Source organism: Mus caroli, chromosome 10 (assembly GCF_900094665.2).
Source record: "Mus caroli chromosome 10, CAROLI_EIJ_v1.1, whole genome shotgun sequence".
Taxonomy (NCBI): domain Eukaryota; kingdom Metazoa; phylum Chordata; class Mammalia; order Rodentia; family Muridae; genus Mus; species Mus caroli.
In genome coordinates, this window is record NC_034579.1 from 63,415,945 (window position 1) to 63,432,474 (window position 16,530).

The window sequence follows — 16,530 nt, forward strand, 5'->3', positions numbered from 1 at the left end:
AAGAGTGTCACAGTCAAGATACTAACAGAAAGAACAGAAGTCTTTGGACTTTTTTTTTTCCTTTACTATCTGCAAGCTTTACCAATGGGGTCAAATTTGCAACATTGTCTTTTCTTTTTTAAAAAAAGATTTATTTTATGTATATGAGTATACTGTAGCTGTCTTTAGATACACCAGAAGAGGGCATCCGATCCTATTCCAGATGGTTGTGAGCCACCATGTGGTTGCTGGGAATTGAACTCAGGACATCTGGAAGAGCAGTTATGCTCTTAACTGCTGAGCCATCTCTCCAGCCCCAACATTGAATTTTCAATATGTAGTAAAAGGAATTAAAAAGAAAAAACAAAAACAAAAAAAACCCACCAATTTTGGGTTGTTCTGTTTTGGGGTTTTCTGATGAGGAAATAGTTTCCAGGCCACAGTGCTTTTTCTTTCGAATTAGCTGGGTCAAAGGCAGGAAACTGTTGAATAAGCCTGTGGTCAGTCATTGGTAAGTTTGATAACCGACCGGCAACTCTTAATACCAGTCACCCCTGACACACATTCCTAAAGTGAGCCAGGAACTGCGCTACACTCTGCCCCAGGGCAGGAAACTGCATAAAGGACACATTTCTAGGCTGTAGGAAGAGAAATAAAATAGAGAAAATGGGAAATTGTCTCTTAAATCTACTGCACTGGCTTCAGACTCATCTACTTGCATATGTGTGTCTGTGTCTGAGTGTGTGCCTATGTCTGTGTATGTTTTGTGTGTGTGTGAGGTGTGTGTGTGTGTGGCATATGGCTGTGTATATTTGTGTGTGCCTGTCTGTGGTATATGTGGTTTTTGTGTGTCTGTCTCTCTGACTGTCTACCTGTGGTATATGTGTGTGTGCCTGTGTGTGTGTGTGTGTTGTATGTCTGCCTGTGGTGTGTGTGTTTGAATATGTGTGTTTAAAAGCAAGATGGTCTGTCTGTAATGTATGTATATGTGTGTTTGTGTGTGTTTAAAAGCAAGATAGTCTTTGTAATTGAGGGCAAGTTGTAATCTAGAATTAATCCAAAAAACAACCTGCTCCCTTTCTTTATACTTCTTTGGCTTCTGGAGAAAATCTCACTCCTGGAAGCAGTCATTGTTCCTCCAGAGTTAGGAAAGCAGCCAACAGATTTATCAGACGAATTCAAGTAATTTTTAAGAAAGCTTATTAACTGGCTAACCTCTGCTCATGTCCCCAAGACATGCCATGGCGGGCTTCCAGGAACAATCGTCTGAAGAATTGTAACGACTCACATTCTGTTCTCATTCCTTACAAAAACTCCAGCCGATCCCCTGCCTGACTTCATTAGCCTAGTTTCGTTTCTTTTAGACTCAGAGTCTCAGACATCTGTGTACCCGTAGTAATGTGTTCTTGGGTACCTCACAGGTCTTTTAATGAGATAAAAAAAAAATCAATCTAGTAAACACGGTGTGGGGAATCCTGAAAATGGGCTAGCTCCTTGCACTGTCAACAGTTAGCAGCACACATTATAACAGTGCTATGGTAAGCCTGCTGAGTAAAAGCCAGACATATGTTTGTGCCACTTGGTCCCATCCTGGACCTGGCCATGCAAGCCATGTCGGCACAACCTTCTGCAGTCCCCCATATCGCCTGCACTGTGTTCTCCTCCCAAGGCCAAGTGAGGATGTCACCACCAACCTTGGGTTCTGCCTCTTCTCCCGTCCCCTGATTTTTCCTTGAACTTTCCCTTCCTGACCCCTGACCCTTGGGCACTCCATCACCTGTTTAACCAGATAACTATCCTAACAATGAGACTAGCTCGTTCAACTAGAAAGTATACTCCACCCGCTCCGCAAAAGTCAAAGCCACCCACCCCTAAGAGTCCTCCCACCTCAGCCTCTCTGTGGTTCTGCTTCCTCTCTGTCTTCCTCCTCCCCACTGTACACTAGCAATGTGCCTCTTTCCTCAGGGAAGTATCTTGCCTTGGGGCCTCATCTTTGCCCTAACTGTGGCTTTGAACTCTTCTGTACCCACAGCAGCATGTGTGGCCCCTCCCTTCCTTCAGTTATTTCTGGACCTTCAACCCCAAAGATCTCACCTAGAGCAGCTCTGCCCCCGCCCCCTTCCTCTGTTCCATGCTCTGATTGGCTCTTTACCTAGCATCCAGTTCTCTGTTTCTAGCTGTGCCTATCCTCCACTGGGCAGGCATGATATAAATAAATAAATAAATAAATAAATAAATAAATAAATAAAAGATAGACAGCCAGGACAGTTGTCCCCAATGTCTCCATGAGAGCCTGGTATGCAGTGGGCTGTCACTCACTGCTATATATGGAAGGAATGGTGAGATAACTGCCCATGGACACAGGATGAGGCACCAAGCAAGCCCCGTGGACCACACAGACTCAAGAGGATTGCTGAGAAACCTAGACAAAAATCTCGCTTTTGTATCATGCTCAGAAAAGGTGGCTGGTTGACAGTTTCACCTCCTAAGAGTTCTGGCCATTAATCCCAGAGACTTCCCACCAGCACAGCCAAGACACAGAGGACTTCCTGGATCTGCTGCTGACTTTACCACCCAGCACAGGAAGCATGCTTCTCTGGGTTTTAGCTTTGAGGAAAAGAAAAGGGGACTGGAGAGCAAAAAAGTTGGGAGTTGGGAGACGCCATTGCTTCAGCTTCCCTCCCCCTGCCAATCAATCAAGGAGGTTTTTGGTTTGGTTTGGTTTGGTTTGGTTTGGTTTGGTTTGGTTTGGTTTGGTTTGGTTGTTTTGGTCTGTCAGACGGGCATTAAGTGAAGCTGTTGAGACCATTTGTTGTAATCGGCTGATGGGTATTCACTCATTCTGCTTCTGGTAACGACTGCATGAAGTGAAGACCACCTCTGTAGAACAAGTCGTGGGGGTGAGGGGACAGGGGTCTGATCGATGGTAGCTGCATTTGCCTCTTTCTGTCTGCATCGACAAAACTACTGACAGAAACTAACTTAACAGAGGAAGGGTCTGATTGGGTTCACAGTCTGGAGACACAGTCTGCCATGGCAACTTTGTGGCAGCTCAAACTGTGGCGACAAGAATGTCTACAGTCAGGTGACAGAGATGAGTGCTGGTGTTCAGCTCGTTTTCTCTGGTTTATTTGGTTTGGGGCCCCAGTCCTCATCCATATTCAGGGTGGGTCTCCTCCCTCCCCCCAACTAAACTCAGAGACCTGCTCTTACTGGCACAGCTAAAGGTGTGTGCAGCAGGCTGTTCTAAATCCTCAGTAGTGATCAAGATTAACTGTGATAATAGAGACCACTTTGGTTGGTATGGCCATTAACTGATGTACCATGTGTACGAGGGTGGAGGAACTGGCCATCTTTGAAACTCTACCGTTGTCTGCAGCCCCTGGTAACACTGGTGGGCTATGGATGCTACTTGCCCACTCTTAAGAGCATGCCTTGTTTTAGCCAAATTTCTGTTGGGTGGAGGGAGCCGATTTAACAACAGTCACGTCCTGGTAAAACTGCATTGACAGTCTCGGAAGAAGAAGTAGTCCACGCATGCTAATTGCTCCCAAATCTGGATATATTTCAGGATGTTTTGACAGTTTCCCCCACATAACATCTGTACTTAAAGAAGCCTCACTGCTCTTGGTAAAGTATTGGCTTGATTTCTCCGCTCACATCTGGGGTCCTGCATGGTTCAGCCCTGCTCTCCCCAGATCTCCCAACCAGGCGCTCCCCCCGCGCCCCCAACAGGCCTGTCCATCCTCCATGAGTTCAAGCTTCCTCAGCCATCCATCTCCAGCCCCGTCGTGTGCACCATCTCTGACAACTCCCTCCGCATCTCATATACCCAGGCTGCACCCCTACTAAAACCCAGGGCCACATGCTCCAAACCCTCCACCATGTTCCCCGCGCTGTCCCAAAATGTGTCTGTTTGCATAACACTGTCAAAGTATAATGCATGAGAGGTGTGTGGTCAATGTGAATGGTTCGGAAATGTTGCTGGAAAGAACCTACCTCAGTTATCGGTGGGGAGCAGGAGCTCAAAGGCCCATGAATGGAAGTCAGGATCTCCTTGCTTCAATCTTGGCTAGAGTCAGATTCCTATATACTGGCAAAGAAAGCCTGTTTGGCTATGATTATGACCCCCTACCTACGTAAAGATCACGGGGGTGGGGAGGAGGTCCCTCCTAGAAAAGTTAAGTAGGTAGAGGCAATGATAGCTTATACTGAACACAGAATAAAAAGTCTCAAGAAAATATATAGACAATGAGAAGATGGAGGTCCAATACAGAGCTTAGGAAAATACGGCGTGGGGCTTCTTCTAAAGTTTGAATGTTAGTCTTGCACAAGATCCACCCTGAGCTGAGCACACTGGAGAAGGGCATGTGGCCACCCTACTGACTCCCTACATCCTGGATGCCTGGAGGAAGATGCTTTTGTTTGCCTTGCCTGTCAAATAGGTCTGACATGATGTTTTTAGATAAAAGACGTTGGGGGACGGGGGGGGGGGTAGTTTTCTTTCACTTAACTGGATAAGGAAACCCAGGCCCAGAGTCCCCTCAGCATGACACCTGTAGCAAGGCTGATGGGCCCAGCAGAGACAGGGAACCCTCTGTGATAGGAAAGGACTTAGAAATTGCATTCCTAACAACCACTGCCTTTAAGCTTCTGGAGGCTTCTCCAGTCTGTTCCCACCACTTCCCTATACTTATAAACACAGCTTTTGAGACCGCTGTTGAGTCTGGCTCCAGACAAGGTATGTGGAAAGGGTAGCTTTTCTCGGATTTCTTTAATTCTTCAACAAAGATTAGCCCAGGCTTTACATGCATGCACACTTTCCCCAGGCATCTCTAGCAATCCTTCACAGAAATCCTATCTTTGCCCAGTGTTTCCCCCAAAGGAAGACTGGGGAAACATTATATATGGGTTTATTTAACGTACAAACAGAGACAACCAAGGTTGACCTCAGCCCCTACAGTCTTCAGTAACTTGGTCCCTCTCCCATTCCCGTCTCTCTTTTCTGAGGCTAGACACACCCAATTGCTCTAACATTGACTTCAGACCAATTTGGATTGAAAACAATCACAATATTACCTTGTAGACATTATTTGATGTGCTAGTGCCCAAGAGAAATATGCTGATATTTCTTTTTTAGGAACAAGAAATTGGGGTTTTTTTCCCCTTAAACACACCGATAGACACACACACTCTCACACACACACACACACACACACACACATATTCAGTGTGCCAATGAACAGAAGGATGTATTCCTAGCCTCTGAGTATGTGTGTGTGTGTTTCTGACTTTGTTTAATAAGTCCACTTATCCCAATCATAATTTTCAAAATAAAAATCAATACAATATGTATTGAATTCCGCCCCCTCACCCCCCGCGCATCTTCTCACTACTCAAAATTTGGGAGTTTAAAGCTCAATACACCCAGGGCTTTGTCTACAAATTCCCGGGGTTTCCAACCCCAGGTAAGCTGGAGAATTCCATTTAAGTCCTACCATTCTTTCTACAACTGAAATAGACCCTGAGGTCATTTCCAGACAACCCATACCCCGCCAAGTCTGCGAATCTCACACCCTCCGCAATTATTTTTAAACCCACTCTCCAAACTGAAACAAAACAAAACAGAACAAAACAGTAACAGAGCCACGGAGACAGAACTTCTAGAAGCTGTCTCTCTCTCTCTCCTCTTTATCTTCTGTAGGGGAGGCATTTTAAAATACGGGTTTATGTCAGACACTGTGCAGCCCCCATGCAGGAATGCATATCTCTAAACTCCTTGGAATCCTGCCCAAAACTGGAAATATTTTTAGCTGCCCATCTCCTGCCTTCTGAACTAGTTAAAAAAAAAAAATGGGGGAGGGGACTGGGAATCTAGAAGGAATAAATGGTGTTATCTAAATAGTGACTTGACTTCAGTGGGTGCTTAGACCACAGAAGAATGCTGACATATTGCCAGTTAGGAGAGGGGTTTTTGGGGAAGAGGCGTGAGAGGCATCTCTGTCCACAGCCCTATCTCTCTGAACATTCTCAGCCTCTATTGGAATTTGTCCATTGGACAAGAAGACCTTCCAAGAAAATTCTGCTGAGAGCACACACCGGGCTTCTCCCGTGTTTGTATTTAGATCAACTTGGGTTAAACACAAGCGAGTGAATAGTTAAACCTTAATCTCACTTTTAACTGGCTTCAGTGCGGGATAATGGGAATAGAGTTCACACAGGTTAGGCAAGAAGAAAAGAGAAAAGGAAAACTTTATCCTAAGATACACATAAAAATTTTGATTCACCAGGTTATTTTAATTTAACATCAATGATAGTGCTATTCCCTATTCAAATTACCCTTCAATTTTGAGGCAACATATCTTCAGAACACTGGATCTTCTCCCCAGTTCCCCCACAGATTTCAAACATTTAGATGCCAGAGTGACATGGTAAGACACTGGTGCCTCTGGACCTGCATTGTGTTGCAGAATTGTGCTGCTATCAGAAGATTCCATCTGTCCGCTACCATCCCACCCCCCACCCCCACTCCAGGTCCTGCCTGGGCTTGACTGTTGGGTCATCTGGATAGTAACTCCTATGTGTTTCATGGCATGAGTGGTCTCAAGGTTACCTTGGCAACCAAGCCAGCTGGAATTTCAAAACCTCACTTTGCTACCTCATGAAAATGAGGTGGTAGCGTTGACGTTTAGTTACATGTCTGCCACAGAAATGAAGTTCTTAGGATGACTCCTCACAGCTGCATGCCCTAACGTGGAAATTGATGGCTCCAATTATAATAAATACACAACAGATACATACACACACACACACACACACACACACACACACAAAGGATCCCTCAATTTTGACAATGGATGCATTTGCTTTATTCTCTGTCTGAGATGCTGAACCACACGTTATTCTCAGTATGCCAAATATCCTGTGGTGGCTTTATTTTATGATCCAGGAAAAAGCCAGACTTCATTCGATACCCAACATAAACAGGAAGGTGAATAACAGAAAGCTAAGCCTGTTTTTTTTTTTTTAAGTTTTTTTTTCTAATATTCAAAACATTCTCCATGTTACTGGATACTGTTATTTATGCTGATTGGGAGTAAGACTGAGTAGTTAAATCAGAATGTCAAAGACAAGCTGCCTCTCCTTTCCATTTATATCTTTCCATGTATTTCTGCACATACTGGCATCCAGAAACCATTGATACCATCTTTATTTACTCAATTAGGATGCTTGAGATTATCCTAAACATGCAGAGCATTAATCTGCATTGAGTCCTGGCTTTCCTTGTGTAATTCGAGAACATCTTATTCTTAGGACACTTGCGTTTGCTATGTCTGGTGCAGTCCCCCCACCCACCCCCACTCCCCCGGAGTGGGCAAATACACACACAAAAAGACTCGACTTGAAAATCACTTTTAATGAAAGTACCCCGCCGAGCCCTGCATTGCAAATGATTATTTTTAGAACTTTTACGACTGCCTGCATATATTTGTTTGCCCCCATTGATATGTAGGAAGAAGAACTCATTAATGATTTAAGAAGGGTTTTTAATTCATAGACTTGATTCTTCCGATTACATAAACTACAAAGGCCATAAATTAACATCTCATAAAAGCCATGAGTCTATTAGTAAGAAAGCCTCAACTCCCTGAGAATAACCTTTCCTGTTCTCAATTCCCCTGCCTGGCTGTTCTAAAAAAAAAAAAAAAAAAAAAAAAAAAAAAAAAAAAAATTAAAAAAGAATCGTCAGTCAGCACATTTTTAACATAGAAGGGGGGTTACACCCCTGCCTGCCACCCACCATCAAGCACCATATCAGAACAGCCTGTCTTACACAACAGTTCTTTGACTTCTAGACCTATAGGTTAGAGTGTCAAAATAGAAGCTCCTGTCTTCGGTTTTCAGCGGAAGCCTTTCCTTTCTTGATTCTCTTTCCCATGGACCCTTGTGGATCACCTGTAACATGGGAGGGGGCTGCTTCCAGTATTATCTGACCTTATCGGCCCTCGATCTACTTCGTTTTCTTTACACCTAGTTTTGAAAAAAAAAAAAGACCAAAGTCCTGCCAAGTCAGGTTTTGTCTCTGTTTGGAAGCAGATAAGAAAGGGGTTGTGCTTTGGATCTGTGTGCGTGGGCAAGAAGGGCCGACATCCTTCTTTGTATTTGCTGGCGCCATGCGGCAAATACCGTGGACCTCCTCACCAGCTGTTTGCTTCTCTCATTGGGTCGGGTCATCTTCGCCTTTTGTGTTTTATTAAGTGGGTGAAAGGTAGTCTATCGTTTCCTCTCATCTTGCAACTATTTCTCGAGAGCAGAAATAGTTCCGGCATGTTGGGAATTCAAGGACTGAACTACTCTGGGTGACCATCTCTGGGGGGCTGGGGGGTGGGGGGAGACACTTCACAGAGGATCCTGGGAGCATCCACATTCCACAGTAAGATGTGAAAAAGCCTCGTGGCCGTGTTGGGGCTGGAATGGGGGTGGGGGTGGGGGGCTTAGCAGGCTGTCTGTATGACTCATATAGATGGGTTTAATATCCAGCCCTGGTTTCAAATAGTATTTTAACTGTGACATGACAGCCTTAAATAAGCGGGAGAAGAGAGATGGACTGTGAGGGCTAGCCAGACACGTGTGAGCCTCTTCCGCGGTTGCCTTTCAGGTCCGATGTTGTGGTCCTCTGCTTTAGCATCGCGAACCCCAACTCCCTAAATCATGTGAAAACCATGTGGTATCAAGAAATCAAGCACTTTTGCCCTCGAACGCCCGTCGTCCTGGTTGGTTGCCAGCTAGACCTCCGCTACGCCGACCTGGAGGCCGTTAACCGGGCCAGACGCCCCTTAGCAAGGTAAGCTGAGGACCCCACCTGTGGCTGGCTCCTGGGTGAGGAAACAGAGCTTTACAGACAGACACCTCCACTTTTTCATTGGTCACCGGGGAGGCTACACCTATGAGCCGTAAGCTTTAGCAAACTCAGTCAGCCATTCATCCTGAAGCTACTATGTCCCCATCCAGATTCATAAAATGGCTGGCCAGTGCTTGGGAGAAGTTTCATAGTAGGAAATGGGGAGTATGGTAGTGCTTTAGATAAAGTACTGTATTTGAATAGAGTCCTATACAAAATGTCAGTCACCCAAAATAGTCGCATTCTTGCAATTGTGCCTACTTAGAGTAAAGTAAGCAAACGTTCAGCATGGTCAGCGCCAGTTTAGGCCAGTATTGCACACTAACAAAGACGACCTTTCATTCCCACAACCATGTCTAGATTGTTTTTGGTATTGCTAGTATTTTTCTGATTTCTAACATTTTGTGCAGTACTGGAGAGGGAACCTAAGGCCTTCCACATTCTAAGTAGACGTTCTACCACTGAGCATCCTTTCCAGTCCTCTCCTCACTCTTTATTTCAAGCCGGGGATGGGGAGGTTGGGGGTGGGGAGGGGAGGTCCGACTAAATTTCTTAGGCTGGCCCTTAGCTTACTCTGTAGCATAGGTCAGGTTTATTGAACTTGTGATCCTCCTGCCTCAGCCTCCCAAGGGGACTTCAGGCCCATAGCACTAGACCTCGGCCAGCGTCCGGTTTTGCTTAAAAATCAGGTGGCTCTGAACATGATGAGACTCACCTGTAGCCCAGCACTTGAGAAGCAGAGGCACGTGGATCTCCATGAGTTTGAGGCCAACCTGGTCTATGAAGCAAGTTCGAGGTCAGCCAGGGCTGCCCAATGAATCCCTGCCTCAAAAAGGAGCAAAGCACCTAAAAAAGTCATGTGCAATTATATTTGCAAATAAATAAATAAATAAAGTGAACATGGCTTTTTTTATGCATCTAGTTCCATATATTAGCAAAGTGTCAGACTTTTAAAAAGAAAAAGAAAAAAAAAAAATAGGGCTCAGTGGTTAAGAACACCGGCTGTTCTTCCAGAGGTCCTGAGTTTAATTCCCAGCACCCACATGGTGGCTCACAACCGCCTGTAACTGTAGTCCCATGAAATTTCATGCCCCCTCCTAGAGTGTACATGCAGACAAAACACCCATATTCATAATGTACATAAATCAGTATAGCTTTTAAAATCTGTGCTCTCAGAAGTTACTCTTGTATAAAACCACTGTGTCTGCTTCGTACCCATATCCTCTGCTGAAGAGCAAAATTCCCACCGAATCCTGATAGCAACGCCTTGCTTCGGTGTTAACCTAGTTGGCATATCATAAAAACCTACTCTGGGTCCCACTTTGTATGCTGTCAAGGCAATGGCATATGGGGCAGTCTTAGATCACTTCTGGTGCTTTCTGGTGCATCCTGGATAAAATTCACAAGAACAGATCACATTCAGTCAGCCCAACCCCTCTGTTCTAACATGTATGGACTAAGAATGGAATGTCCAGAGTCACCCAGGTGTGGGGGTGACGGAAAAGAGGTTAGTAGAGCTGTCCACACAGCTGACAGAACAGTCCTTTCTATAGAACAACTTAGAGATTCCATGAAGCAGGGTATTAGCCGTAAGCTTCCGGTTAATCAATTAGCAAATTTCAAGCCAGCCCCAAGGACAAAGATCAACTAAGGCCCACAGAAAGAGCCTTAAAGTTGGACCTTCTTCCCTGTATCTTTCCACCCTTGTCAGCACCCTGAGGTGTGCCCTCCCTCCCTCCATTCCTCCCTCCTTCTCTCCCTCAGTCCAGGTCTTCAAATCCAAATTCCATCCAGTCTTGTCATTGTCCCCCTGGGCCAGGGCCTGGGAAGCATATGACTTTTGGCATCAAAGGCAAAGTGTTTAAAAGGTCAATCTCCAGGAGCACTTGTCAGACTCGGAGGGTTGTGTTTCTGGAAGAATTGTAGCAAATCGCATCTGGTCTGTTCTGGAATTTCTCCCTGCTATTATCATAAGCCCAGCACCAGGCTGCTTACGTTGGCCTTCCTGGGTTTGATTAAATTGTAAATGAGTTTTGTGCGCCAGACCAAAAGGGCGAGGGCTCTGTTCCACTGGCTTTGTGGAAACAGGAGAAATTGACAAGAGTTGCTGGCTGAGCCTTACCCATGTTATTTTAACACTCCTTGCAGTGAAGGAACTCTGAGCTCTAAATGCAGATCCTGAGGCGAGGCCAGCTAGGAGACTTGGGTACCAGTCCAAAGAAAAGGCTGATAGGGGCAGATGGAAAGAAGCGGGAGGAAATACAGAAGAAGGATTCATGAATCCAAGAGAGAGACTTTCGAAGCCACTGAATGTGGATCACTGAACCAAGAGTTGGGAAGTCTGGATATTAACCACTTAGTAGAAGTTTCTAGTAGCTTGTATATGTGCTCTAGGTGATTGAACTTCTTGCCTGTTTCTTCTCACTACAGAATGAAATAGTGCTTCACAGAACTCCCAGATAGTCGATGTGGGTACATTTTAAAGTTATAAAAAAATGAAATGTGATAATAAAGACAGACATGGCAGTGATAACTTTTGTTTTGTTTTGTTTTGTTTTGAGATATCTATGTAGCCCTGGCTATCCTGGAACCCACTCTGTGCACCAGGCTGGCCTCAAACTCAGAGGTCCGCCTGCCTCTGGAGTGCTGGGACTAAAGGCGTGAGCCACCACCGGGCTTAGGAGTGATAAGTTTTATCAAGCGTTTCCCATCTACTGAAAACAATGCTGAGTGTACTTATTATCCTGTTTAAGCCTCTTCTTTAAGGGGCCCATGTTTGCCCGGGTTGTTATACCTGTATTGAAGATGGAAAATAAAGGCTTAAAAGAGGTTAGACTGCTGGGCGGTGATGGTGGTGGCACACACCTTTAATCCCAGCACTTGGGAGGCAGAGGCAGGTGGATTTCTGAGTTCGCGGCCAGCCTGGTCTACAGAGTGAGTTCCAGGACAGCCAGGGCTACACAGAGAAACCCTGTCTCGAAAAAAAAAAAAAAAGAAAAGAAAAGAAAGAAAGAAAGAAAGAAAGAAAGAAAGAAAGAGAAAAAGAAAGAGGTTAGACTGCTTGCTCAGCATCACATAGATAACAAAAGCCAATACTTGTATTGCCACCATTACCATTACTACTAACAGTATGTTTTACTATCACCATAATCTGTTATCTTGGAGTGACCATTGATTATGAATTTTTAAGAGCCTTACAGAATTTTAAACACAAAAATGTAAGAAGTGCATGGGATTTTAATTGTACAATTCTTTTGGGAACTTAGACACTCTTCTTCGTTTTTCCCCCCTTCAAAGAAATCTGATTGTATGTATTTACTTAATTTTCCTTTTTCAGGCCCATAAAGAGAGGTGACATTTTGCCCCCAGAAAAAGGCCGCGAGGTAGCAAAGGAACTTGGCATCCCGTACTACGAGACCAGCGTGTTTGACCAGTTTGGCATCAAGGACGTGTTTGACAATGCCATACGAGCAGCCCTCATCTCCCGCCGGCACCTGCAGTTCTGGAAATCCCACTTGAAAAAAGTCCAGAAGCCTCTGCTTCAGGCGCCCTTCCTACCTCCGAAAGCTCCTCCCCCGGTCATCAAGGTCCCCGAGTGTCCGTCTGCGGGGACAAGCGATGCTGCCTGTTTACTGGACAACCCCCTGTGCGCCGACGTCCTCTTCATTCTCCATGACCAGGAGCACATCTTTGCGCACCGCATTTACCTCGCTACCTCTTCTTCCAAATTCTACGACCTTTTTTTAATGGAGTGTGAAGAATCCCCGGGTTGGGGTGGAGGAGCTGGTGAGGAGGTGCTGTACAGGGATTTTCAGGGGCGGACGCAGAGTCTTGGATCAGCCGAGGAAGGGAAGGAGGGCCCCCAGAGGACCCCTCAGGCTGACCCAGGAGCGTCTTCAGGCCAGGACCTGCCTGAGAGTTTGGCTTTGCAGATGGAAGCCTTGGGTTCCGAGGGACACACCCTGTCCGGCTGGAGCAAGGGGTTTGTCAGCATGCACAGGGAGGTGCGGGTCAACCCCATTTCCAAGCGGGTGGGCCCAGTGACCGTGGTCAGGCTGGACCCATCGATGCAGTCAGGCCCTTTCCGGACCTTGCTGAGATTCCTCTACTCTGGGCAGCTGGACGAAAAGGAGAAAGATCTGCTGGGGCTGGCTCAGATGGCCGAGGTCCTGGAGATGTTTGATCTGAGGATGATGGTAGAGAATATCATGAACAAGGAGGCCTTTATGAACCAGGAGATCACAAAAGCCTTCCACGTCCGGAAAGCCAATCGGATCAAAGAATGTCTCAGCAAGGGCACCTTCTCAGGTGAGCAGGGCCCCAAGGATCCATGGTGGCCTTTGAGGGATGGGGTGGGGGCGGGGCGGGGCGGGGCGGGAGAACTGATAAAGACAGTAGGGATCAACTTTACCTTTGCTAGTTAGTCGCTTTTCAGACCTGAGAGGTGATCTTTCCACCTTGCAGAGGTTGAGAAACAAGGACCTGAGGGGTCAGATCACTAAGTCAGTTAAACGGCATGGGTGAGGACAAGACGCCAAGCCTTGTCACTACAGAAACCTAGTCCCTGAACCTTAAGTAGTCACAGGATAGAGCAGGCCTCCTGGAGAGAGGCACGAGGAGGGGAGGGGTGCAGGGGCGTTTAGCCGATGATGTGACAACACCTGGTCTATTTTCTGCCCTTGAACTCCTGGGCTCTGGTCTTTCTTCTTCCATCTTGGATAACTATGTCATGCACAGCCCTCAGTGTCCTTCCACAAACAAGCTCTCTGGAGACTGCCTCCAGTCTGATGTACTGACCTTCCCATCGCTCTGTCTAATACATATACACTATTTTTATTCTAAAATCTTTATCCTGGTATGTAAGGGGGAGTGCGGGGGGAGGGGGAGAAAGAAGCAGACTCCTCAGTAAAAGCTTCCCTCCTGAGCTCATGTTTGTCTTCCATAATCCCTGCCGTGGAATTCCACAAGAACAGGGACTGAGTCACCCGGTTCATCTCAAAGCAAGGAGCAACATTTACTACAAACATTGGTTGCCATGGTGTGGAAGCAGCCCAGAATGTTGCTGAAAAGAATGTGTTTGTGAATAGGTACTAGATTAACTGGTAGACATCCATGAAAGCTGACTGACTCCTCTCTAGCTTGCCCAGACAAGGCCAGACAAGAGGGGGGCGGGGGCGGGAGTGGGGGTTCTCCTAGGATCCATGTATGGAAGAGAAGCCCCGTCATGTCCCTCAGGGGTAACTGAGACATCTGAGATGGATAATAGGTGGCATAGGAAGGGTATTCTGTTTTCTTAGCTACAATAAATCACGCACACATCCTTAGAGTGTTGCAGTTGTTAGACATTTCATAATAAATTGGGAATGAAGTGATCCATAACCTTCACTTAATGCTTGTATGCATGTGCACATACACACACAGAAGGAGAGAGACAGAGAGACAGCTATATACCTAGGACACACGTGACCAACCAGTAATAAGAGATAGATGAACAAGGCTTGTATATGCCAACCATCCATCCCTAGCCTGAAAAATCCAAGACCCAAAATGTTCCAATTTCCATCTTTTTGAGCGTCAGCATGTAGTAAACTTCATGCCTGTCCTGACAGGACAAAAATCAAAGTGGAAACATTTATTTCAAGCACTGGGCACAGTGACCCAGACACAATCATGGATGCTAATTAAAAAAAAAAAAAAAAAGACAACTTAAGAGTAAATTAAGCACTGAGCCATGTCTTGAGTTGATTGAAAATGCTTGCAGGATATGTATACAGGGTACCTATGAAACATATGTGAATTTCACATTTAAACTCGTAAGCCCTGCACCAGGGTTGACATTACATATGTGTATATGTGTCAAAAGCCATACAAACCCAAAAGGGAAAACACAAGAAGATAATCCTCTCCTTTCTGCTACTTTCTGGCTCTGAGAATTTGTGTTGTGATCCTGTGTACAATGTTCCAGTGTATACTCGATGTGGGAGCTGGATATGCCAAATATATGGATTGAGGTAGGACTGGTAGGCCTGGAAGAGAACTTGAGAGACACCAGCTACTGGATGTGCCCAGAGCAGAAGGCTGGGTGAAACCCCTGGCAAAGCTGGCTCACAGTCTTGTTCCCTTGCTCCTTGGCAGACGTGACATTTACCTTGGATGATGGAGCCATCAGCGCCCACAAGCCGCTGCTGATCTGTAGCTGTGAGTGGATGGCGGCCATGTTTGGGGGTTCCTTTGTGGAAAGCTCCAACCGTGAGGTACGTCAGGTGGAAGCCCAGAAGGTTTTAAGTAGCCCAGATGGTTCCCCTTTGCCAGCTTCCATGAAAGAGTTCCGAGGGCTGTTCTTTAGCTTGAGACTTGCTGTGTAGACACTTGCTGTGTCTGCAGTCATGAAGGATGGTAGGTGGTCAGTCACTCATGTGAGAGTGCCAGGGTGCATTGTCACACCTTTCTTCTGCTAAAGAGTCATGGCCAGTCATACTTCCTAGCACAAGTCCACAGGCGAGATACTATCAAAAGCAAGTATAAGATCCTGTCTTCTAGAAGTTTGGGGAAGTAAACATATCTTTAGTCAATGGAGGACCAGCGCCATCCTTAACCAGGCAGGAGACCTTACCCAACCCAGTCTTTCAGCCTCGGGCGTGTCGTCTGCAACCTGGTGCATATACCTAGTGATCCCTGAGGTCCAGGAGAGCCACAGCCCTGGAGGCCAAACGCAGATTTTCCCACCTTGCTGGTGGGCTAGGAGTGGGGTTTATGTATGTGAGTGTGTCTGAGTGTATGTGCATGTGTGCGTGTGTGTAAGGAAACGGGTGAGTGTTCACGGCATTGGACACCCTTTTCAAAGTGCATGGGTCCAGCAAAAGCAGACTGGTCCTACCCCCTCCCCCCCAAAAAAGACTTTTAGATTGTCTCAGGGATTCTTGTAAAAAAAAACAAAACAAAACACTGTCTTCATCTTTCTACAAACACTGCTGGGAAAAAAAAAATAATTCCATTCAAACACTTCTAACAAAGTATAGGTGGGGCGAGGACTTCTGTTGAGTTTTGCAGTATTCCTTAGCATCTTCCCATGTGTGCGTGCGTGCGTGCGCGCACACACACTAACCCAGGGGACACCCCATAAAGTTTATTGTCCTTAAGGGCTGGGATGCTTATTTCAGCATCTCTTCCAACTTTTCAAAAGGAATACTGAAAACAAAGGCTAACTTTTTAAAAGGGGTGCTCCCAGGGGGAGCACGGAGGACTCCCGCAGTGCCCCAGGAGCCCACATTTCCCTCTCCAAGTAGGGAAACAGAATCCTAGAGTCACAAGCCAGGAATGGCGGAAGCTGAGAAGGTCACTGGGCCATCCTCCTCCTTCCAGAACAAACCACAGCTGCTGCTGAATCAGACCCCAGAAAACAGCCCTGCAGCTTTTGCTAAGTCTCCCTCATGTGTGCTCAAAGGTATGGGTATTCAATTGCATGGAAGCTACCCAGAGAAGGGGCCCTGTGACCCAAGACAACTCTTCACCCCCAAGCTGGGTGACCTGGAGCAAGTGACTTCTGCATTCTGAGTCTCCCTTGGTAAAGCATTCAGTCGTGACCCAGATTGGGTTGTGAGGTGTGTTAGAGCCTGTGTTTACGAAGTAATTCCTGAGCACTTAGTCCA

At 46.1% G+C, this 16,530-nt stretch overlaps 1 protein-coding gene across 6 annotated transcripts in view; it reads left to right on the plus strand.

Annotated features, from left to right (window-relative positions):
* Rhobtb1 (Rho related BTB domain containing 1) overlaps nucleotides 1-16,530 on the plus strand; it is a 129,585-nt gene that overhangs the window by 95,795 nt on the left and 17,260 nt on the right. For all 6 annotated transcript variants that reach the window (XM_029482899.1, XM_021173633.2, XM_021173636.2 and 3 more), the window contains 3 exons: nucleotides 8,639-8,824; nucleotides 12,219-13,189; nucleotides 15,017-15,135. In XM_029482899.1, coding sequence (XP_029338759.1) covers nucleotides 8,639-8,824; nucleotides 12,219-13,189; nucleotides 15,017-15,135 — 1,276 coding nt within the window. The remainder of the gene's footprint in view (nucleotides 1-8,638; nucleotides 8,825-12,218; nucleotides 13,190-15,016; nucleotides 15,136-16,530) is intronic.